At 39.4% G+C, this 24,740-nt stretch overlaps 1 protein-coding gene across 1 annotated transcript in view; it reads left to right on the top strand.

The window, feature by feature from the left end:
- The window catches only part of arhgef40 (Rho guanine nucleotide exchange factor (GEF) 40), a gene marked incomplete at its 3' end in the record, with an annotated part of 45,703 nt that overhangs the window by 3,278 nt on the left and 17,685 nt on the right, over positions 1–24,740 (top strand). The window contains exons 2-17 of the mRNA XM_079257752.1: positions 4,775–4,864; positions 5,490–5,597; positions 9,944–10,229; positions 10,467–11,601; positions 11,849–12,087; positions 12,174–12,362; positions 13,318–13,432; positions 14,393–14,486; positions 14,595–14,681; positions 15,442–15,558; positions 17,106–17,204; positions 17,347–17,498; positions 19,889–20,027; positions 21,264–21,383; positions 23,175–23,366; positions 23,445–23,975. Of these exons, the coding sequence (XP_079113878.1) occupies positions 4,775–4,864; positions 5,490–5,597; positions 9,944–10,229; positions 10,467–11,601; positions 11,849–12,087; positions 12,174–12,362; positions 13,318–13,432; positions 14,393–14,486; positions 14,595–14,681; positions 15,442–15,558; positions 17,106–17,204; positions 17,347–17,498; positions 19,889–20,027; positions 21,264–21,383; positions 23,175–23,366; positions 23,445–23,975 (3,693 nt within the window). The remainder of the gene's footprint in view (positions 1–4,774; positions 4,865–5,489; positions 5,598–9,943; positions 10,230–10,466; positions 11,602–11,848; positions 12,088–12,173; positions 12,363–13,317; positions 13,433–14,392; positions 14,487–14,594; positions 14,682–15,441; positions 15,559–17,105; positions 17,205–17,346; positions 17,499–19,888; positions 20,028–21,263; positions 21,384–23,174; positions 23,367–23,444; positions 23,976–24,740) is intronic.

The following is a 24,740-nucleotide window of genomic DNA, read 5'->3' as shown; positions in this document are numbered from 1 at the left end:
CCACAGGGATTTAAGCAAATTTATGAGGGTGCACCACCTACACAATAACAAGGGGAAAAGCAGAAAAGCTGCTTCTCCTTGGTGAAGTCAACGTGACTTGGAGCTTTTAACTGAGGAACTGTTAGACACAAAGAAAAGCAGTAACTGTGACAAATTGCTGTGCTCAGTGTCACATTTCTCATTGTCTTTGTTGCAATTATGGAAATCAGGAATTGAGAAAGTTTCAAGATTTGTCTAAAATAAGTACTAGAGTAAAAAAAAATCCAGCAGGACCTTTAGATTACTTAGATTAAAGGCTGATTTAGGAAAGGAAGTCAGTGTCAGCCCACTCCTATTTGCCTTTCCCCCCTTCTTTAATCCCTCCACTTCCACTCTGTTTTTCTGCTTTCCCCTCTTTCCCAGTCAGTGCCTTTCTCCTTTTTCTCCTAATCATGTCGTCCTCTATCAGTTCCACATTCTGCAAAATCCTCTCAGCTCCATTGCTTTTCCTCTCTTTCTCTGTCCTCCATGTCCATCTGGTTTTCATCATGGTTGCTGCTGCTCTTGTTTCCCATCGATCTCTCCCGCTGGTCAGCCTCCTCCTCCTTTCTTCTCTCTTTTTTCTTCTTTCTGTCTGAGCTCTCGGTCTCTGTAAATCTGTCTGGTTTTGTAAGTGTCTCTTTCAGACTTTCCCAGTCTGTTTCTCAACTTACTCAACGGAGATTTCTCTGCTTGATTGGCTTCCCTGTTATTGTCTTGATCAAACCTTTTCAGTTTTCTCTTTTCTAGGTATTTCTTTGTGTCTCTCTATTGTTCTCTTTTAGCAGAAGAGAACGTGTTTCTTCTATTTTCATCTAAAGAAAGGAAACCTGATGCAAGAATGAACTCATGCAAACATGGTAGGGGAACTTGATAGGCAGCCTTCATTGCCATGCTAAAACACACATGCTGCAAATTACCAGTACAAACTCCAACAGGACAAAATAAGTGACTTGTCTTATATCAGTTTGAAGTTTTGAAGCTCTAATACTTGCATCTGAAGCTGCTGCACCAGCTGGGATTTCTGTATTCTTTTGTAAACCCAATAGTTTGACTCTTAAGACATCTCATGTGCAAGACAGCAAAGTATATTAGAAAGGTATGCACTGGTTTGATTATCCTTTAACTTACTCATACTCGTGACCTTCTGTTGTCAAGGCTATTTGTGCATGCCCAGCATGCCTAAGATAAATTATTATGCTTCTTTGTAAGCTGTTTTGTTTGTCTGTATCTCTGCTGTTAAGATTGGTAAAAGCTACAAGGATAAAACTATCTGCAGCTACAGAGCATTTTTAGAGGTAAAGTCAGGCAAAGTCCGTCAACAAGGTAAAAATGGTAAACTACTCTACCAGTCAAAGGTTTGGACACACTTTTCTGTTAAATTCAATGGGAAAGTGTGTCCAAACTTTTGACAGGTAGTGTATTTCATAACTGAGAGAATTGAAAGAGACCATTATGATCAAAAAAGGTTGACCTTTAAAGAAACAAGTACCTATTTTGGCTTTGTTTAATTTAATTTTGTGATAATTGCTGCAAAGTTCTCAGGGACATGATGAATTCCTAGAAAAAATTGCATTATATAGACCCTCCTTTTTATTTCAGCGACAATATCATGCTCAGTTACATGCAGGCAGTGTATGGTCATCTAAAGAATGACTGGAAAACATTGTCTTTTATTGAAAAGTAACCAAATTACACGTGTAGACAGTGAAACACTGGGTTTTGTATAAAGTCTCATTCTTACTGACAAATTCTTTCATTTATAGGTTACATCAGTACCTCCTTGTGCCATTCGTTGTGTCAATATTGACAATTTTGGTAGAAGTACTAGCACTGTATGCGTCGAGCTAATTCAAAGAAAACATAATTGTTCATTTTTATGTTGTTAAGGATTAACTGGAAAATAGGCAACATTTATATATTGCATTGATTTGACAGTTCAGCGTGTTAGATAAGAAGCATCACTCTTTTCCTCCATTAGCTTCCAGTGTATCTGAATGTTTGTGCTTCCAGAAAAAAATTCAATTCTTTGAATGTCAACACTGGTGTATCCTGTGAAATGTTGTGTGCACAGACATGTGAACACAAAGAGATTTGGTCTGTTGCGAAAAAAAATGGAGGAAAAGTTGCTGGTGGCATACAATAGCACATGATACATCCAAGCTAAATATTGTTGCAAGCTAGCTAGCTCACAAAGTAAGCTACAGTGACGGGAACCATTCTACCAGTTTTTCTGATTTAACATGACTTGTTTAGAAAGAAAAGCCACTTCATTATTTCTAAAAAGAAGATCTGCAAATGTTCATCTGAACAGACTACAAGACTTCTGTACTTTGGAAAGATGAGACCAAAGATGTGTACCAAACAGCACTTAGCAAAAGACTTCATATTAACCGTCCAAAGAAATGGTAAAAAGGTTGTTGTTTTTGTTATGAAGCTTGTTGCAATGAAGCAACATCCAGACTTCAGTCTCATAGGAATATTGTGGTAATACCTTAAGAAATCAATAAATGTCTGCCAATCTCAGTAGAATAAAGCAGCATTGTAAAGGAGAGCGCAAACTTCCTTCACCGTGGTATATGACTGATAATGTCATAACAAAGATGACTGCGTTGACTAACTGCTAAAAGTGGATCTACAAGATATTGAAATAAGTGTCCTTGGTTTTCCACACAATATTTCTGCATTTTGGGTTAGTTTGTTTTTAGATGACATGATGTAACATATCATGTGTTCTTGCTCATCTGAGTCCGTAGTTATTTAATCGAACATCCTGCTGGATACCGGATGACTTTTGCATGATAAACTGATACAAGTTTGTTGAGGGAAAGTATTTTTTCATTTTTGCATGATTGCTTGCAGTATATCTTCATCAGTGATACATTGGACACGGCCCTGTGTCTAGATAATCCAGCACAAGTAGCATACTTGACCCTAAGAGGCTTTGTTAGCCAGATGAAGTCATGGTGGCAGTCTTTAGAGTATTTTAAGTACAGAGGTTTTGCAAAGACACAATGAACTCAGTCTGGCAATGTATAAAAATATAGTCTTGGAGAAAAGATGGCAAAAGGGCAATGAAACAACATCAGAGTCCATTGTCATGTTTTTAATTCAATTAAGTGTTGCATTAGCTCACCTTCTGTTGGATGCTTTATGAGACTTGAGTCTAAAAGGAAGTTCCTGCTGGCTTTCCTTGCAATCCCCCAACCCCCTGCTGTGCTTTTACTCTACTCACTGTGTTCTGTCAGTGAGCAATAAGGCTGTATAAACCTCTTTTACTACCTCTGCACTGTTTACAATATGTTCTCTGGCAGACTTTTATTGACCATAGTTTATACACCAATGTGCCTTTGCTTGTACACAGGAATTATAGATCTTTAAAGACACTATTATGAGCATTTTTTTTAACCTTTTTTTCTTGTAGTGTGGATGGATGATTTTCTCTTGTCTGAAAACCAAAGAAATAAGCTTACTTTTGAGTGTTCAGCCCAATCTCTGTAGTTCACCTTAATTTTCTATTACATAAGATCCAAGCGTTTGCTCCTGTCAAAATTCCTGTTTACTTTGGAGAAATAACCGCAATGTTAGTCCACTCTTGGGACCATTTGCTTTACAGCCAGTATGGCTGGTAGGAAACAGTGTTTTATCTGTTATGTGTAACCTCAACAGGGCACGTCTCACACTAGAGTTTTACTGCCTCCTCTTTGATTTTCAGCAAGAAGCTTCAAGTTACCACTATCTTTGCAATTTCTTTACTTTTCTCAAGTGAATCTGACAAAAACAATTCCATAAAAGATTTGACATTTTGTCACGAACTTGCTCTTCTGCTGAACGTTGTGCAAGAAGGCAGCCACATAAAAACTAAAGCTTGTTTGCAATACTTTCCTATTTGCAAAGCCTGCGCTGTCCTCCTTTGTGGCTAACCTCAACTCCCTTCTGTATGTAAAAACAAATCCAAAAAAATAACTCTTAATACTGTTGAACCCGGTTCCTCCACCGTAAATGGCCCCACACCACCTTCAGCCCATTCATTCCTGGCTCTCTCAGCTAGCCGCTCACTACTTTTTCCATACTTATCCATGAGTCTTTTTCTTTTTTAACCAATCGTTCTTGGTCTATCCCCTTGGTTGCTGTAGTTATTCAGCACAATGCGCTGAGGAATCCAGATGTAATTGTTGTCAGATGACATCCAGAGAGTTGGATGGTAGTAAAACATTGGAGGTGGAAAAAAAATGGCGATGAGGGGTGAAAAAAAAAGAGGCCAGTAGATGAGGACGAAACTGAGAAAAACAAGGAAAGGGCCTGATGGAAGGTCTGAGGGGAAATGTAGGGAGAGGGAAAAGTTACAGGTTGCCATGCCAACAGGCTGTGTAGAAAAATAAACACTCAGCGTTGCTCTGCTCTGTCACCCTCCACCTCACAGGCTTGCCCAGTCTTATGATGTGTGTGTGTGTGTGTGTGTGTGTGTGTGTGTGTGTGTGTGTGCTTGCAGCTGTGCATGCATGTGTTCATATTAGAGAGTTAACACTCTCTTTTGTTCTGGGGGCTCCTGCGTTTGCTGGCCCTTGGAGGAAATGTTTGACACTCCCCAGACCATAAAGCAGGAAGTTGAAAGTGGAGTACGTGTGTATATTTGTATGTGTGTCTGTCAGCAAAAATTGAGACAAGCCGGCTGTTAAACACAAACACAGACATTAGAGTTGATTCAGTGTCCGGTTATGGATTAACCCTTTCTTACTGTCTTTGTCTATTTTAGGGTTCGGAGGCAATGGAAGACTGTGTGCAGGGGGCCCTCTCATCCCTTTACCCTCCTTTTGAGAGCACGGCACCACCCCTCTTATCCCAGGTATATCACACACCCATGCACATTTTTTTCTGACGCACACATTTGCAGCAAGAAACATGGTAAAAGCCATGTTTTGTGCAGATAACATGGCTTCCTGAAATATTAACTCCTGCTGAAAGCCAACAAAAACAAGTTCTAGCCACGTGGTCAATTATGGCCAAACCTTTTTCCTCCAACCAGTGGTTCAGATTGGCTTGTTTTACCAAACACAGCCCATGATTTCTGCATTTGAGTCATAGTTATGCAAGATTAAATGTGCCAGCCTTGTCATTTCCTTACCATAATATCAGATTACACAGTCTTGTGAAGGAAACTTGCACTCATGGGCAAATGAAACACAGTCTCAGTCAATCAGGAATTAGGGACCACCAAATCTGGAACCTTTGGGACACTGTCCTGAAGTTTTTCAGTGTGTCCTTGCTCCAACACATCTGACTCGAGTTGAATGAACCCAGCAGCCTATTAGGACACTGGCCAGCTGGACAGAGGTCCAGATTTAGTGATTGCTGGTCTGTATACTCAAAGATACATTTCTTAAGCCTCTAACAAAGGTTGCTTTCGGTTCATGAGGAGTTTATTTGTAATTTATTTGAAGTCTTTACTCAATCCTGCACTGCCTCTCCAGGTTTTCTCAGTCCTGGAATCAACATATCAACATGACAGTCTTCGTTACCTCCTGGACTACTTCGTACCTGCCAAGCACCTCCTGCACAAACTCCAGCAGCATGCCTGTGTGAGTTCTAAGCTGCAAATACACTGCCGAACACACACATGGCTGTGTAATCAGAAACAGGATCAGTTGTCCTATGCAAGAATTATGCTGAGGGAAATCTTAACTGTTTTGGTGAAAGTCGTTCTCTGGTGCTGTGAGAGTTTTTTCTATTTTTATAGGCCTTATAAGTAACAATTTCAAGTCAATTTTTTTGGCCTATCAAGACAAGTCAAGCCTCAAGTTTTATGGCTAACCCAAAGCAGTTTTGATTTAAGTCTTTAGGTATAAGTTTAAGGTCTGAAGTCAATTCGGACAAATCCAAGACAAAATTTATGTTCTGTTTGCAAGGCTTATATTGAAGCCAGTTCAAGTCAGTTGAGACAAGAACACACTCAATCAAGCTCTTATGGAAAAGCAGTTTTTAGGGTTTTTATTCCTTGCGTTCCTAAAGTGTTTTAATCATTGTAGTGTAAGTTAAAGATAAATCAGACAATACCAAACTTAGTACAATTTGTGCACTCACAAAACCCTAAATGAAGCAGACTTGCAGAGCAAACAGAGTTTGATTTATATAAAAAGGCTGATGTGACTGCACCTTTACTTTAAATTCTTTAAGGGCAACGATTAGGAGGCAATAACTATTTAAAATGTGTCTCCCAGCAGCTCACACCTATGTACAGTGTATATATTATCTAGTAGGGCTGGGCGATATGACCCTTTTAGTCGTGTCCCAATATTTTTATGCCATGTCACGATATACAATATATATCTCGATACTTACCTTAGCCTTGAATTAATGCTTTGGTGCATACAATCACATCAGTAAGATGACTTTGTGTCGACTTTAAAACATAATTGTTCAAACTGCATTAAGATAAGCTGATTTTAAACATTCATGCCAAAAGGATGAAATTGTAACTAAGCAAATTGATCAAAACTGTATTTATTGAACAGTTAAGCAGTAGCAGAAACATGTAATTTTAAATTTGTGGTACTACTACCTTTTGTGGCGACACTTTTGCGACATACTTCGCATACGACAGTTGTTTGGTCAACATCCTCTCTCCGGTATTCAAACCACCGCCAGATGATGGATCTTGTACTATTTTTCTTCAAAACAAATTCTTCCTCCGCCATTTTTTGTAACTCGCGCTGCTACCGCTACCACAGTTCTCTGCTAGAAAAGCTGCTACACGCTGCCTCTCATGATGTAGCACATAGCTCACGTTATGTAGGCAACTAAGTGCGCTTGCTTTAACTCTCTGAGCAAAGCGGTGTAGAGAGTCGAGGAGGAGGGAGAAAACCCGCCCACAGCTAAAAACAACTGCGTGACAACAGGTTACTCGAATATGACAAATATAGACATTTCCTATATCCCACAGGGGACTAGCCACGATATCTCCAGTATATTCGATATATCACCCCGCCCTATTATCAAGAAAGGTTTCCATCTCTGGGGCATAAAGGTTTGTTTTAGTTGTTACTTATTTCATGAAAGGTACACAAAAATGACCCAAACTGACCCTAGTATGACTCCAAGAACATACAACATGACATAATCCATCTAGAAAGGCATATTGCAACTTGTTTACACCTGAATGTCTATCCTCCGTGTTGGAGGAAAAGCTTCACAGCCTGTACACACCGAACTGACAATCAACTGTGCAGAACATCTAGAACATCTAGTGTACTTCTGTCTCAACATTATTACCAGATCTCATTTGTCTTTGTTTTATTTGCTTTGTGGCTGATTTAACATGTTGATCTGACTATCGGGTCTATCAATGAGAAAGAGCAAGTTAGTGCATCAAAAGGGAGGCTGTAGTGACAAGAGGAAGTAATGGGCTCACTTGATTTTTCACAAGGATTTGATTTCTACAAATGGATAGAGCCTCTGTAGTGGGATATTGGGTACTTGTCAATTAAAAAGACATACCCCTAATTAGGCTGAATTATGAAATGAAATTACTTTTAAACAGATGAGTTACATGAAAAAAATAAAATCACTCCCCCTACAGTTACAATAAAGTTAAACCTGACCTATGAAATCGTTTTTTTTTGTTTTTTGTTTTCAATCAGGCTGTAAAAATGTTTGTTTCTGCTGTGAAGTTGGCCTTTTTAAAATGAGAGTCAATGGGGATTTGCTGTTTCTGAGCCCCTAGCGGATGAGGAGTGAGTCACAATTTTACGCACTTCCACATAGGCATCACTTTTTACTTCCAGAGGTTTCTGCTTGGTCGATAGCCAACGGCCTGTTTAATCCCTTAATCCATTAATGCACAGAGCCAAGTGATTTAGTTCATCCTAGAGACATTTGAGTCAATTTTAAATGAAGTCAAAGTCAGTTCCCAAGTCTTTGTCAAGTCATGTGTCTTCAAGTCCTGAAGAAGAATCAAACCTCATGACAGGCAAGTGAGTTTGACTCAATTTTGTACTCGTGCCACCCAAGTCTTCAGTCCCATTTATCAATGCAAAGTGACATGACAACTCCAGTGCAAAGGGAATATTTCAAGCTTTTCTAATTTGAGATGTGTTTGAACTTGCATGGTCACTACAAAACAATTGTTGAATCGGCATTTTGACCACAGGCAAAGAAAAAGCTCCATTAAATGGAAAAAGATGAGCTCTGTAATGTTCAGACATTTGCATACATAAAGCTGTGTGGTTCAGGCTACATCATGTATTCTTCCATTTCTGTTAGATTCATGGCTCTCACACAGAAATCTAGACAAACAAGCAGGTTTCTAAGTGATGCAACATATATTTAAGTCAGATCTCTGATGTTTAAACAGAGCAGCATCCCTTTCATTTTACTTTATGAGATACTAAAAAAGACAAACAGCGCATGCTGTTTAGATCAAGCTCAGAGGCAAGACCATTCTCATTTGTCTCCTTTCAGTTTTCCCCAGACTTACACACATATACACATACGCAGGGATTGTGAGCAAACTATGTTTTCATTGTCGCTTAGTGGAGCTGCCTGGGACAGGAGTTAAACTGTGAGTCATGACAATAATTCCTTCCATATGTGAGTGTGTTACCGCTATGAGAGAAAGAGTGAGTTACAGAGCAGGGAGATGGGAGATGGGAGGAGAAAATGGAGAGAATGGACATGGATTTTATTCACAGTGCTTGTGTGCGTTGGTGCGCACACATTTGTGCAAAAAAAAGAGAAGATGCTGGAAGTTGGAGACTATAGTAGACTGATTGAGGATTTTTTTTTTCAGAAGAGGGAGGTGGAGAAGAAGGCACAAACACTGGGTTACATTGAGGAAGAAGTGGGAGGAGAAAAGAAGACCTGAGAACTCAGAGTTACAGAATTCAGACCCAAAACTCAAGAAGAAAAGTCATGCATACATTTTAATTCTAACATCCACTCAGACACATATCATTCACTTCCTTCCTGCTTTGCCACTTCAGTGTCGACACAAAAAGATACAAAAGGGAGGCTTATGGGGCATAAATTGAATAAAGGGCAGAGAGGTGGAAAAGGGAAGATGGAAGAGAGGTTGAGTAAGGAATTTAATTTGATCACGTCTCATGAGTCTGGGCGGCATAGAGAGGGGAGGGAGCAGCCCCGTGTCAGTCCATTAGACATGACAGAACAGCAGAAAGAGGTTTCGGATAAGTTTTACTCTTCAGACACCAAGAAAGGGGATTTAGATCTGATACGGCATTCATTAAGGTGGGAATAGCGTATTATCTTAAAAGATCACTTGATTAGTAGTGGACAGGAAACTACGGGAGTGTTTAATTCTGCTGCCAAAATCCCTCACAGTTCCTAGGTATATGCTTCTTGTGGGGTAATTTACCTTTATACTGATTTTGTGTTTGATTTATATTGATTTTCTTTGTATAAATCCATGTGATGTGTTTTCCTCTGATGAAGCAGCCCTCTGTTTAGGCAGTGACCAGCTGTTGTGAAGAGCTGGTCATCTGCAAGTTTCTGTGTGACTCACCGCTTTCCGGAGCCTTCTCATTGTGTCTGTCCATAGAAGTGGTTTTACAATTTGAAAAACATTGTGTGAGTCACATGTCTGACATTTGTATGTGGTGTGGGCCTCAGGCCAGCTAAACCAGCAAAAAGTGTTGACTGGTGTTCTAGAAATTCAACAGAAGCGGGCAGGCAAGCTTATGCAAGCTGTGATTTGTGAATGGGAGGGCATAATTGTGCATCAAACAGAATTGCATAAGGCAAGAGGAAGCCTTAAAGGATAAAACTCTAAAGGTCAGTTGGTGAACTTAACAACCTGAAAGAAGGTCAGAGAGCTGAATTGCCTCCCAAAATTTGATTTTACATGCAGGAAAGTTTAATTTTTTGCTTTTATGCGTTAAACACTACCTTTGTCCTTTTCTTGTTGTTTCAGTCTCAGTACCTAGGTTGCTTGTTCCTTCACTCCGGCTGGCCTCTCTGTTTGGGCGAGAAGGTGGTAGTCCAGCTTTCCACCTTGGACTGGAGGCTTCTTCGCAGTAATGACTTCTACCTGCAAGTGGTGCCCTTCTCTACACGGTGTCCCAGGTTGGCATTGAAATGTTTGGCCCCTGGGGGTCGCACAGTTCAGGAAATCTTGGTGCCAGAGTCACAGCATCCTCTTGTGTTCACCTCTGAGTGGCTACATAGTGTCAACAAAGAAAGGGGTCACAAGAGAGAAGGTAAGGGAAACTTTTGTTTTTATTTTGTTGATATTTTCTTCTTTGAAAGCCGTGATGAAATGTAAATGTTTGATTCAAGTGTGAACTGACTGAAGAACTACAGATCTGCAGAAAGACAATGCTAACTAACCTAATATAGCTAATATTGCTTTTTATGAGCAAGAAGACCACACCTGAAGCATACAGAATATACATATTTTCTTGACATAAATCTTGTCTTATCACATCTTTTCACAGTTGGTGGAGGACTCGATACCTGTCTGGTCAGTACATGTGATGGTGTGGTACGACTTCCATGGAAAGAAGTAGTCTATCCAAAGTTTATCCACGACCCATCTGAAGGGCTTGGCCTGATGGCTAACCATGAAGGGATGATATCCAACCGCCTACCCAGTGAAGGGGGAAGCAGCCTTGGGGGATGGGGTGGTTCATCTTCCGGGGAGCTGGACTCCTGGTCCTGGGATGAGGAAGAAGATGATGATCTACCACCAAATGGACTGGACTCTGACCTTGCACTCAGGCGAAGGCGAAGTGAAGATGGGCTTGGACGAACTGCAAGGCAGTCTCATATTGATGGGGATTATGTGGAGCTTTTGGAACCCAGAGGAGGACCTGATGGAGGGGTTGATCTAAGGCAGAGGTACCTAGAGATGCATGGAATATGTAAGACCAAGACTTTGCCCTTGTGTAAGAGAGGTAAGGCTATCAAACTTCGCAAAAATAAAGCATGGGGATATGGAAAGATGGAGAAGTCGGGAAGCTTTCGGGCTATTCTTGGCACCAAGTATGATTCCAAGGATGATAGGCCACCAAAGCCTTCACCGGGAGTTGCAGAACCTAGCAGAGCAAGGCGGTCTTACTCCCCTTCAGTTCATGACTGTGATGAAGGAGATAAAATAAGTAAAGGCACAGAAAACCACCGGCTTTATTATGATGGCCTGTTCAAAGAGAGAAGGCCAGGAGTGGGCAAGGAGAGGGATAGCAATGGCTTTACACAACCATGTAGAGATGATCACAAAGGTAAAGATTCCCAAAGCAGTAACAACTTGGCCACAAGTGAGGTCCACAATGTAACAAACCACAAAGTTGAGCATGCTGCAGAGGGCTACTCAGATCATGGCTCTCATTCAGACTCTGTTTTTGAGGATACAGATAAACCACTAAGTGACAGTGATGCTGTCACCCCAACATCAGAAGCACCAGAAAGACCATTCACTGGAGTTTTTGGAAGTAGGGATATTACTTGTAGTGGGTCCAATCCAAAAAGTTTGTCTACCCCAAAGGAAACAGATGAAAAGGTTGACGGAAAGATGGAGGACAGAGTGTGCCCCAGAGGAAAAGAAGTTAAAATAGCAGGATTCAGAGGACCAAGGTACGGGAAAAAAAAAAAATCACATTTCTTATCCTATTTGCTTTCATTTTCCACACTGTTATATGAGAGTCAAAATTGGTTACACCTCAGTACAACTCCTCACAAAAGGGAAAAGTTGTTCAAACAAACCTGCATGTAGGGCTGCAATAGATGGCTTCAAAGTTATCTAAAAATATCTTTTTTAAAAAAATGTTTATTGTTTTATGTTCAACATCAATGACCATCTGCTTTGTTTTGTTTTTTTCAGAAGGAAAAGAAAGGGAAAAGGGGCCAAAGGGAGGGCTAAGTCTGGTGGTCGTACAAATCAGAAGGGCTCGAAACAGCAGGTTAAGGCTACTCAACCAAACCCCAACCCCTGCTGTCCATCAACCAAGTTACCATTAAATAAGGAGGACCAGTCTGAGCAAACAGAACAGGCCGATGAGCCCGATGGATTGCCCAATGCGACTAGTAAAGGGAAAGCAAACGCAAAGAAAAGCAGTGCAGGTCTGAGGAAAACAATCTCTTTTATTTTTTACATTAAATCATACTACATCCAGAGCATTTTCAATGATCTTTCCATCTCTTTACAGAAGCAGAAACTGAATCTTTGCCTGTGTGTAATGGCCAGTCTGGCACATCTCTTTGTAACCACTCTACTGAAGATGCTGGGTCAGCAGAGACATGTCCTAACCAACAAAATGGTGTTACCTACAAAGAGCCCGCTCTTCTAAGGGAACTGGATGCTGAACTACTCCAAACAGGGAAGCTACAGTTGACAGGCAAGTTTCCTTTAAATATGCTTTTTTAATCATTCGCATCAGCAAAAACTATTAAAATGAACCAAATTAGGTGTTTAAGTCACAAAATTATCCAGTTGATAATTAAATATTATGTAAAATACAACTTTTATAGGTTCCTCTCCAATATTTGTGACTCTGTTGTTTTCACATGATACCCATAAAGATTGGGAATAAAATTTAATTGAGATAGGAATCAATGCCCATACCCACATTGACAGGTCCTGAAAGAGTCCTATGTAGGCTCTCTAATTCCTGACATGAAACACAGATATTTTACAAAGAGAGGGTACCTGTCTGTCAGGACCTGATGGACCTGCCTAGATCATTACAACATGCATTAAATGTAATAAGTTAATAGGTCAGTCATTCCATCTTCTGAACTGCTTAGTCCAGTTAAGGGTTGTGGGGAAGCTGGAGCCTATCCCAGCAATCATTGGGCAAGAGGTTGCTAGTCCATCACAGGGCCAAATCAGCTAATAAGTAAAAAGCTAATTTATGTAAAGAGGTTTAATAATAATAATACAGAAACTAACATGTGTATGAATGTTTAGATTGAAAATATTCTCATTTTCCGACATTAACCTTTAAAAATTTAGGAATCCAAACTAGAAACTGACTTGAGATGAAATAAATAAGATTTAGAATCAGAATTGGATGTACTTATGAAGTGATTAAATAGGGGATAGACTCCAGCTACCAACATTAGAACAAGCAAGTAATTGTATTTGAAAACCACACCACTTTTCATAGTCATTAACTAACCAAAACTGAAAATAACAACTCTAGCTACTTATACTTTCAGAACAGAACTGATCAGAAGTGACATTCTTGCAGTACCGGTACTTATAGTGAAAACAGTGTACTATAGCTGGTGGTACGGTAGATTGGAGAGCTCTCTCTGCCTCATGTATAACTTGATGCCTACCCACCACAGGTACAGTGGACAGGCTGGGTCGTGCTCTGGTATACACGGAGGCAGATGTGTCAGAGGAGGGTTTCTGTGTGGAGGAAATGGCCCGGATTTTGGCCTGCTACCACAGAATCACTCGGTGAGTGAGCCTGTGTGTTTTCTTGTATGAACTGACAAATTATTTAGATTTTGCTTTAGTTTCTACCTAACAAAATGTTTCCATATGTAAAATGAATGAATGTGAAGTTAAGAAATCTCACATTCAATATATCCTTTTTTCTTCCTCATGTCCAATGCTTTCTAATTTACATCCTGCTTTTACTCCATTTATTTAGAATCTTTGATCACCTTATTCTCTGGTATTTATATTTAGGCATGAGTCATTTGCTTCCAGACCAAATTATTTTAGCTGCCAATAGTGCTTCATAATTTTATTTGACTCAACTTAGTTTTTTGCTGACTTTGCCAAAAGCAGCATATGGTGGGGTAAAGCAAATGTAGCATGTGCCAGAGAGCTGAGCAAAACAACAAACTGAAGTCAGTTTAACAAACATCTTTTAGTTTGCAAGTTTACCTAGCACAGTCACTCATTGTTGGTCTGCTAGCCGCAGCTTTGGTAAAAATGTATGATTACATAAGAATGACAAGGTAATATAACTAGAACTCATAAAAACTCAAGCCATGAAAAAACGGTAAGTCCCATTTTTTTTTAATATGAGGTCTTTATTTGTCCCTTTAACCAAATGTAAAATAAAAAAAAAAAAACTGCCTAATTTTATGGATATTTACCATTTTATTACCATGTGATTTGTCAGTTTTTATAATGTAGTCTCCTGCTTTCTGGTGTCCATTAAGACAAAAATCAAATTGTCTTCAACAGGATTTTGAGCAAATTTTTTACCATAAAGTGATGCCAAATGTCTTAGAAACTGTTTGTATCATATGCGCCACAAGGTTCTTGTAGGTTAAAAGTGTTGTAGAAACTTTAGTTTGGATTTGATTTGGTGAAAATGCAAAGAAATAAAAAGGTTATTCTGCCCCTTCTTAATTTGATTGCCCCTGTTTTAACCTTTCATCCACCCCTATTTAATCTCATCAGACCTGCAGCCAAAGAAAAAGGCCTAACGGTGTTAACGGACAGCAGACGTTCGCCACCCTCTGCTCTCTGCCTCTCTGCGATTAAACTGTTCCAGGTGAGTTAGGGATAGAGGGAAAGACAAATGTGTTAAAATTTCTTTTGTATGCATTAAGTCTCCTGCAGATGTGCTTGTAGCTCAGATGCATTTCTGTGTGTTTTCTAGGTGTTAGTTCCTGGGGGTCTTGGATCTGTCCTGTTTTTGGTGGAAGAGCAGCAGGAATCCCCTTCTTATAATCTGGATGGAGTAGAGGTGAACTGATACAGATTGTGTGCTCACACTAAATGGATCAACATCCCATTAAAGTTTTCTGTAGGGGCTTTTTTGCCACTTTTGTTTAACATGGTTTTACCTGTTTTATCTGTGAGTCTGAACGTTGAAATCCACACAAACATGGGACCATTCAATGCATGTCAAAGCTCACCTTCAGTGAATGAGTGAAGCTAAATTAAACCAAATTAACACGGATGACTGTCCATAGAAAAACATTGGAAATCATGATTTGTTAATATTCCTTGCTGCTGTGAGATCAGTGTCAGATGCACTTAGCTGTTTACATGCATGTGTTTGAATCTTGAACCGATACATTTAGCAGTTTGAGTGTCAGCAGACTTCTTGTGTTTATGCAGACTTTTATGTTCAAATCCTTCATATCATGTGGTTTGGATTTCAACCTGGCAGCCCTGGAACATTGCATGTTAAGGAAAATCCCACCCAAATGATCTTAACACACAGAGACAGAAAACAATTGCTGTAGGCCCACCTCAAATTTCTTCAGTCATTTTTTTTTTTTTATTCCTGTTAAAATAAAACATAGCAAAGAGTATTTATATAAGTTTTATCTGAATAAAAAGATGTAGAGTATCAGCTCTGTTCATTTTATGCAATAAAGATAAAATATTTGATTTCATTATAACCTCACTTATTCTTCTGTTGTATTTTTTAAGTATCAATAATTTCAAGTACACCAGAATACTATGTGATTTGACACTCCCCTTATTCTTTTCTTCAGGTCCACACAGTACAGGGAACAGGAGTCCTTCAGCAATATGTAGACAAGCAACAGCTACCGAAAGAGTTGGATGGAGATTTCAGTCACTGTCACTCAGACTGGCTGGCCTTCAGACTGGTAGGACGACTTTGTTTTGTCTACTTAGACTGATAAACACTTGTCCTTAATCTATTTTTATCTCTTATTCCTGTTACATTTTGTTATCCAGAACATTTGGATATAGACCAAAGTTTAATACTCTGGGGACGTCTGCGATGCCAGGGACCATGTTGTGTTTAATAGAGCATAGCTGTCAAACCATAAAAGATAGAAACTTACTTTTTCCCCCTCTTAATCGGGAGACTCCGGGCTTTCAGTCGGTAGTTCCGGCATCACTGTAGCCCATTCATAGTTGATACAGTGTTGTGTCAAAATAGGTGTTCCAACTAGAGCCTTTGTCTTTGGCACATGACACGTGTTTGTCCAGTCACAGCCGATGATGCCTCAGGAAACGCCTCCAAACAGTGTCAATCACTATGCATCGGCATCATTAGCAGTCGGATAGCTGCCTTCTGTATTTACAAGGCCGATAAATTATGAAAACAACAGCTTTTACGCACGCATACCATGCGTAATTGCTCAAACAAACATTTGCATTACTCAAGTAGTTTATTTCAACATAAACGACACGACGGCGTCGTAACAGATGTATAACTTGGTAACAGATACAGTGTGTGCAGCTGACAGTGATTTTGGAAAGCTGCGGTGCTTCAGTCTCCTTCAGTACCTTTAGTCATGCTTCAAAATTATAGTTTTTATTTCAAGCAAGCACATAGAAGTTTATGATATTTCGATTCAAAATAAAAAATGAAAAAAAAAAAACAAGGTATAGGACATTATGGGGCATTGAAATGTGGTGTTTATTAGCATTTAAACTAAAAAAAAGTCAGGCAAGGTTTATTTCTCTAAAATATCCTTGGTCCCCAGAGGGTTAAGGAAGCTCACCTTTAAAATTGATCAATATAGACTACATATCCCCAAACACATATCAAGACCAGCAGTTTATCTTCCCATGGATCTCACGAGTAGTGAGGATCACAACAGGAAACATTAGAACTAGGATGTGATCATTTCATCTGTTGTGTTTTAGCAACGCTCTCTCAGCACAGAGTAGTGACTGTGATGCTGAGGTCAATCATAAAGTGGTTGGAGTTTTTGTGTATCTCCGTTGTAAACTAAATTTCACAAAAAGTGAGGGAGTAGTTGTAATGATAGGCGTGGGAGAGGGAAAGTAAATGATTTGAAGGATATGAAATAACAGGAAACCGACTGAGCGTCCTCTGATGGTGGTCGATGACTTCAGACATCCATGAAGAACTGGGTGTGGAGGATTAACCAGCAGAAGAAAAGGCTTCATTAGACTCTCAAGGACTCTTTAATGGCCTTTCCCCAGACAGTTTATGTTACTTTATCCAAACAAGATGAAAACATTTTTCCTGCTCTCTGCACTTTTTCTGACCTCTCTTGTGGAGACTGAAAGAAACAGAAACAAAGATTGGGTTTTATATCATCTTTTTCCAATGCCTTTGTGGCTTATTGCTTGTGTTTTGGTCAGTTTGATTAAATGTATTACATGCTAACGTTAAAGTCCCTGCTTCCGCTTATATTTTTTTTTCTCCCTTCAGAGTTTGGAGGGTCTGACAGAGCGCTGCGAAAGTGCACTCTCACTGCTCGGAGAAGCCTTACAGGCAATGGAGACGGAGCCAATGCCAGATAATATAAAGGTTGTCTAACACCACATGGTCATTACTCCTTCTGCCCACTGTGTCGTTTCTTACATTGCTTTCCATTAATAATGGGATGACTGGTGTGTTTCAATGAAGAAAAAAAGACTGCCAGTTTAATAAGGACATTGATCTTCTTCAGGCTGTTCCTCAGAGCATAGACAAACACCGGCAGCTCATGGCGAGTGTCCTGGATGATCAGCGCTTGACTGAACTTCAGCAGAGAGGCGGAGCCTGGCTGGCAGGATTGACAAACTGTTCATCTGGACTAACACAGAAGTCAGCAGATTGCAGGTACCAGCAACTTACATGTTAATGGTGACATTTTGCCACCACAACCAAACCTGACAAAACAAGTTCAACTACTCAACTCAACTCAACTTTATTTATAAAGCCCTTTAAAACAACCAGAGTTGAAACACCATCTGCTGTACACAATCAGCCAAAATAGAAACAGAATTAAACTGTTCAAATGCAAATAAATAACACAATAAAACAATAGGTCATACAAGAAATATGGAATTAAAACAATAAAATAAACTGAATAAAAAGTAAATAAAACCATTAATGAAAATAAACTAAAATAAACTACAACAACAGCATCTAACAAGTGGTGAGAAATACACTAATTATGGGCTGATATACCACTTTAAGATTGAGTAGTTTAAGTTTTAATTGAATGATCTCACACATGGCTCAGTTAGATTTAACCAGCTAACCTATTTCTAATAAATCTGAGCAACATGATTCTATATTAGTGAAATTTACACACATAATGGGAGGAATAAACGTTAGCCACCTTATCTAGCAGAGCATTGGTTATTTAATACATTAGCTTCTTTTTGATCTCATCAAAAAAGAGACTGTTAAATAATCAGACATGACCATCAAGTTAACCATCTTGAAATATTTTATTGTGGTAGAATTCAACTATGTTACCATTATGGGCTAGTTTTGTAGATGCTCGATAAACTGCTAACATGACAAAAAAGTCATACATTTAGTTTCAGTTTTAATATGATTACTCTTACACCATGTTGCCTGAATTTTAGCAGGGTAGTGCTCGGAAATGACAAAGTTAATGTCATGTAATTGTCCACAGATTCTGAATATTCACCATTTGATGCTGATGAGACATTGACATGTAAAATCTGTCTGACATAGTCAAAGTCAACATTTGTTACCATTAGCATAGTAAGTGTTGAAGTGTTGATAACATTTTCTTTCTACTTGGAGAAGTTTTCTGAGCTTTACCGCTCCACACAGCTGCTCACACATGCACAGTTTTTTCCCCCAGTATTACTCAGTGAGAACTGGACATAACTTAGCTGCATGAACACACTTGCTAGAAATAGTAGGCCTATGTGTAAGAGGGAGGTTTAAAATTTCATACAAAGTTACAGTTTTAAAATTTAGAGCTACTTTTATGATTGGCTGCCTTTTTGTCAAATACATTCTCATTACACAAGCTACACATAATACAAAACCTGCTACATGAGCTTAAGAGTCATAGTTTAAAAAAAGGATATGATACATCCATTACAGAAATGTATCATGCTAATGTTAGCTACACCCAAGTAGACAATTCTGTATGTAGTACAATTACCATAATTCACTAATAGTATAATATCATAAAGTATGTATATGATAAAGTACATTAAAGTAAAGTATGATATAATATAAAGTACCTGTCATAAAGTAAAATAGATAGATAGATAGATAGATAGATAGATAGATAGATAGATAGATAGATAGATAGATAGATAGATAGATAGATAGATAGATAGATAGATAGATAGATAGATAGATAGATAGATAGATAGATATTTTTTCTCCTGGAGACTACTATACGGTGTGCATTAAATTCACATAATGCACGGCTTCTCATTGTTTAATCCTTACGTAATGCATGGATTCAAGTTGTTAAATCCACTTATATATTGTCCACATAGTAAACATTTAATAAGACATGTTTATTTTCTTTTACAAAACTTTGATGTAGTTTTTTGTGGTGAATAACTGTTGTCAAGCTACAGCGCGTTTCTCTCATTCACCTGTCAAAAGCCAACTGATCTGAAACAGTAAATAATACATTGCTATGGTGACGCCCATGTGATGTCACAGTGATTTAACTTGCTGAACTATGTGTGCATATATACAAAAATAATGCATGCCAGCTGGCATTAAAATGATCTCTAAGTCATGACAAATAAAAAGCTGTACATAGAAAAAAAAACAAGTGGCTTGGTCATTAGGCCCAAAATGTGATTTACAGGTCCATGACTTGTGTTTTATTTAAGTATTATTTTTCCAAGAAGAGTTAAATTAAATCTATCCCTCATCAGGATGAAAACGTTGTTTGTGTTCAGTCAAAAACAAAAAGATGAAAGCAGATATGGGAGGAAAAAAAGGGATTTCACATCAAACTGAGGGAAGAGTGATGCAAATAATTTTTGTTCTACTGCACTTAAAGATGATCTGAAGACATTCTTGTTTTACTCAGTAATGAATTTTGGCTGAGTTTGTTCATGCAGATTGGTATTTTACCAGGCAGTTTATTCATAATTATATCGTTCCTACTTGCAGAAAATTATGATTATTATTACTTTTGGCAAGATTCTGTTGTCAGGGAGTGTTAATTGAATAACGGGGAAAACAGTCATCTTTTTATTTGCATCCCATAGAGCTGCTCTTGCTGCTACTTCAAAACTCTATGACAGCGTGGACGACGCTCTTCATCATCTCGTCCGGGCATCCAACCAGAGAGGTCGTGATCTAGAAGCACTTGGACGACTGGCTGGGCTGGTAGATAAACTGGAAAAGGTGTGTGTGTGAGAGGAGGAAGGTTATTATTTGTAGTTGTTTGTTTTTATTATGTGAAACATTCATCACATTGATCTGGGTTCACCTCAAGCGGCAACCTCTGGCAGTTAAAAGTGAAGCCTATGCGGAAGTGCATAACACTGCAGTTCCCCCTTCATCCACTAGGGGCTGGCTCCAAAACAGAGCGAATCCCCATAGACTCCCATGTTAAAAAGACCAACTTCACAGCAGAAATAAACATGTTTACAGCCTGGTTCAAAAATCAATTTTCGGTTTAATAGGTCAGGTTTACCTTCATGACAACTGTGGGGGGAGTGAGTTTTTTTCTAACTCGCCCATTTAAAAGTAATTTAATCTCAAAGTTCGGCATATTTAGGGGCGTGTCCTTTTGATTGACAGGTCCCAATCTCCGACTTTAAGTCAGAAGAACGTAGAACAACCGCGGTTTTTAGCCAGTTAACAACGTGACTTAGCTTTAGCCTGCTTACCTCCATGAGCTGGTTAGCTCCTGTTATCTCCAGGTTAGCTCGGTTAGCATTCAGCTACAGAAAGCTCGGAGTTCGCTAAATGTCAATCATCCACCATGACGCTAACAGCGCCCCTCTCAGCTCCACCTCTTTGCCCATATTTGTATTTTCCGGGCGAGACGACGCGCATGACGCTGCCAAGATGGCGACCGTAGGAAGCGCCCACCGAGCTTCAATTCAGCTCTTCAGAAACCTATGGGTGACGTCACAGAGGCTCCGTCCATCTCTTTATATACAGTCTATGGTTCACCTTTGCCCTGAAACTCCACAATGTCAGAAACAATCTTAACATTCCACCTGTGTAGGTTGAAATTTTCTTTTTTTAAAAGTTGAATTTAAAGATAAAGTTTATACAAACTACTACATGCTGTCAGATACGTATGCTACTTTAGGTGAAAAGAAGCCTTTACTCATCCGGATTATGGATTATTTTTTATTGTTTGTCTTGTTTTTAGCTCTCTGAGTCTGTTACTTCTCTCTTTGCACCCAAAATAGACTTGATGGAAACTCCCAGACATACTTCTTCTGAGAAATTTCTTTGTTACTTCCTCCCAGAATCATAATCATCCTACCTCCTTGTCCTGCTTGCAGTGTGACTCATACAATGCATACAGTAGGGACTGCAGTAACTGTATGCTTTCTGTAAATTCCTCAACCCTCTTGTGTCTCTTCTCACCCCCTTTTTTCCCATTTGACCTTTAATTCCCAGTGTGATAAGGAGATTGAGCAAGTGCAATCCCAGCTGGAGGACTACAAGGACCCTCCTCTCTCCCTCAGCAGACTCTCACTCAAACAGCAGAAGTTCAGGACGTTCAGAGAAACAGCAAATGTGAGTGGCAAACACCAAGCTCTTTGCATGCAGTGAGCACATATGTGGGTGTGAAGATTGTTCATCATTAGTAACTACACCTCTTCAGTACAGCAGATCACCCCCGTTATCAGGTCATGAAATTAAAACCACAATTTGTGCTATGGAGTTTAAAATGACCTGACCTTGGCATCATCCTATAATAAGTCTTAATGACAGATATCTGCATATGAATATATACAGAATTGCTCAAGAAATGTAAAAAAAATGTGTTCTGCACGATTTAGTGCACAGGGACACTGAGAAGTGTCGACCAATCACGTATGAGTGGGCTTTGCTTGATTTCCAGTAGTTATTCAATGAGAAGGAATAATTTATTAGAGATGTAAAGTCTTAAAACTGTTTTTAAAGTATATCGAAAATCTGATGGAAGACCTTCTGAGTGCCACTCAGAGACAAAGTCGTTATCTGATGGCTTCGGGTTTTTCTGATTGTATTTTTTTTTTTTTTTTTTTTTTTTTTAATGAAAAACAGTTGGGAACATCAATTGTAAGCAGCTCTGAAATCAAACATGTTGTAATTACAAATAATTCCATAAACCCTAACTATTAGGAGAATATTTCGGTCTAATGAGGAGTTTATGGACAGAAAGGTGCAAGAAATCCAGATCTTGAGGCTGTAAAACAAGCCCAAATCATTACCCGCCCACCACCGCGCTTGATACTTGTGATTTTAATTATGACCATACAATTCCACTTTGGCCCTGCAATGGACTAGTGAGCTACCCTACCTTTTGCCCATAGACTGCTGGGATAAGCTCCAGCTTCCCTGCGACCCTTCAGTGAACTAAGCTGTTAGAAGAATGAATGAATGAATGAAAGAATTCCACTTTGGTCTTTTACATCCAAAGGAAATGCTCTGGAAGCCTTGCCGACATTTCACACAAAAATGTAGAGATGAGTACGCCATCAAACAAGCCCTGCTTCTTCAGTTTTTTACTAACTGCCTGATCATGAACCTTAGCGGTGAACATACTAAATGCCTGTAGATGTGGCTCTTAGGTGTTTTGCAATTTCTGTAGGCACTGCACAAGTCTTTGCTGATGTCTTTCCACCTCAATATTTATGGATACACATCCAAATTCTGTAGACCAGCAAACCAACAAAGGCTCTGCTTTCAAACTTGATCTGATGACAAAATATTTCAGTAAGTTTGATAAGCAGCATCGGACTGCTACTTACCCTCATAATCTATTGCTAATGAAAGTTTGATACGTGATGTTTGTGACTACATTTGCAAAAAACTAAAACAAAGTTGTCACCTCAAACTACTGGTTGTTTTTCTTTTTTATGGTTTTGATCTAGAGACCTCTGGTGGCAGAAACGAGATAGCCTACTGTGAGTTTAAACCATGCTGAGTGTATTTAATAGCGCACAAATGTTCTCTCACTGCTTCAGTACCGTGTCCTCTGGCTCTAAACAGCCTTTTATGTACAGTTGTCTTAGTTGGTGATATCTACTAACACATTAATGTAATCTTTTCTTTATTTTCAACTGCAATCTTTGCTGCTCAGCCCTTTCTGTATGGCTGCAATCAGCTGAAGCTTCTCATTGGACCAGTTCTTTCCCAGCTGGTTAAGTTTACCCAACAAACAACAAGGGTTTGGTTTTATAAAACCCACAAAACATCCTATATACACAAATTATTATGACTTGGTCCTTGAAATGCCTGATTCTAAAGTGTATGTTAAGTTACAATATTAATGTTTTTCCATGAAAGGACTTCACGGTGGATCTTCTTGCATTTGTTTAGGAGCTTCATGGCGAGACTCTTTCGGTGCTCAGTGATTTGGAGGGCTGGTGTGAACTGAACTGGGCAGGCCTGAGCGATGTCCAGATTCGTCTTCCTCCAGTCAGGGAGAAGTTGAGAGACATGTCCCACTGTCTGTCAGACTGCTGGACAACTCTGGACAACACACAGCGGCTGTTGTCTACTTTAACTGAGGTAGTACAGGACAAGATGTTATGGAATGCATAAAATAAGGATTTGAAATCAATGGTGATCTTTCTTTTTCCTGTACAGGCCACCCAGTGGTGTGATGCAGTCTCCTCGACTTCTTCCTCTTCTTCACCTTCTTCTTCTTCTTCTACCTGTTCTCTCGCCTCTCTGCCTCCCATCCCCCCGTCACGTTTCCAAGATGCACGGTCCTTGGCCATAGAGCTGGGTGGAGGGGCATTGTTGGATCTCTGGACCCAGACAGTCGAGCGCTACCAGCGGACCGTGGCACAGGTCAAACCCCGGTTCCTCCAGTCTGATAGGACACAGAACCAGAACCACGGGAAGCCCAAAACACCCTCTGCCAGCAGCTTGTGGGACCTAATGGGCCCTGAAGGAGAGGGTGACTGGGGGTTGGGAGCTGGAGGAGGTGAAGGGGGGTTGCAGTCATGGGGATCCCTGGCATCGCTGTTCAGACCTCAGACCTGTTCCACTTTGAAGATAGGGGAGGATAAAGGGAATAAGAAGGAGGCAGCGAGAGGAGAAAATGGAGGTGTAGCAGGAGGAGCTGGAGGTGGGAAGTTCCTGCAGAACCTTCTGAATCCTGCAAAGAAGAGTGTAAGTTTGTAATTGTCACTTTTGGGCTAGTTTCTTGGCTTTGTTGTCGCTCTCACAGCTCTCAGAAGAAACAACATCAACAGGGAAGAGTTGGATTGGTTTATTTTTTAAATTGGCCACACATTGAAAATAACATTTTAACCATTTACTTTTAGTCTAGGTTTTATTACAGTTGTCTGGTTTGGTACTACTTGACCTTTCAATATTATTGTAAGTTTGTTGGGTTACTTATGTAAACTGATTGCTCCCGTTGACTTCAGATCAAATAGGATACTTTAAATTTCTCTTTACAAGCCCTTCATAAGCAGCAACTATTCTGGCATGCTGTCCCACTATTCCACTCGGTCTTGTCATCTTTTGTTTAAAAGATAAAATAATATAAATTAAAACAATTACCCAACAATGATGGGAGGAAAAAAAGACACTGTCATTTTTTTTTTAGAACAGGATACTTCTTGCTGCCTTAGCGGCTGGTACTTGAGGCATGTCACATGAGAGACCTTAGTTTTTAGCATTCCCTGTAGTATTCTCTCAACTCAGAGAAGAATTTCAACCTTTTTCACAATAAAATATAGATTTTCCAGATTGCAAGATAAGTGTTATCTTCTTGGTCTAGGTTGCAGAAGGTTGGTGTTTTTAATATATGTGTATATATATATATATATATATACATACATACATACATACATACATACATACATATATATATATATGTTTGAACCAGCAATCTTCTTGCTGTGAGGCCACAGTGCTAACCACTGCGCC

This window comes from Telmatherina bonti (assembly GCF_933228915.1).
Source record: "Telmatherina bonti genome assembly, chromosome: 18".
Lineage (NCBI taxonomy): Eukaryota > Metazoa > Chordata > Actinopteri > Atheriniformes > Telmatherinidae > Telmatherina > Telmatherina bonti.
Note: the sequence above shows the minus strand (reverse complement) of the source record. Positions and strands in the feature narration are given on the sequence as shown.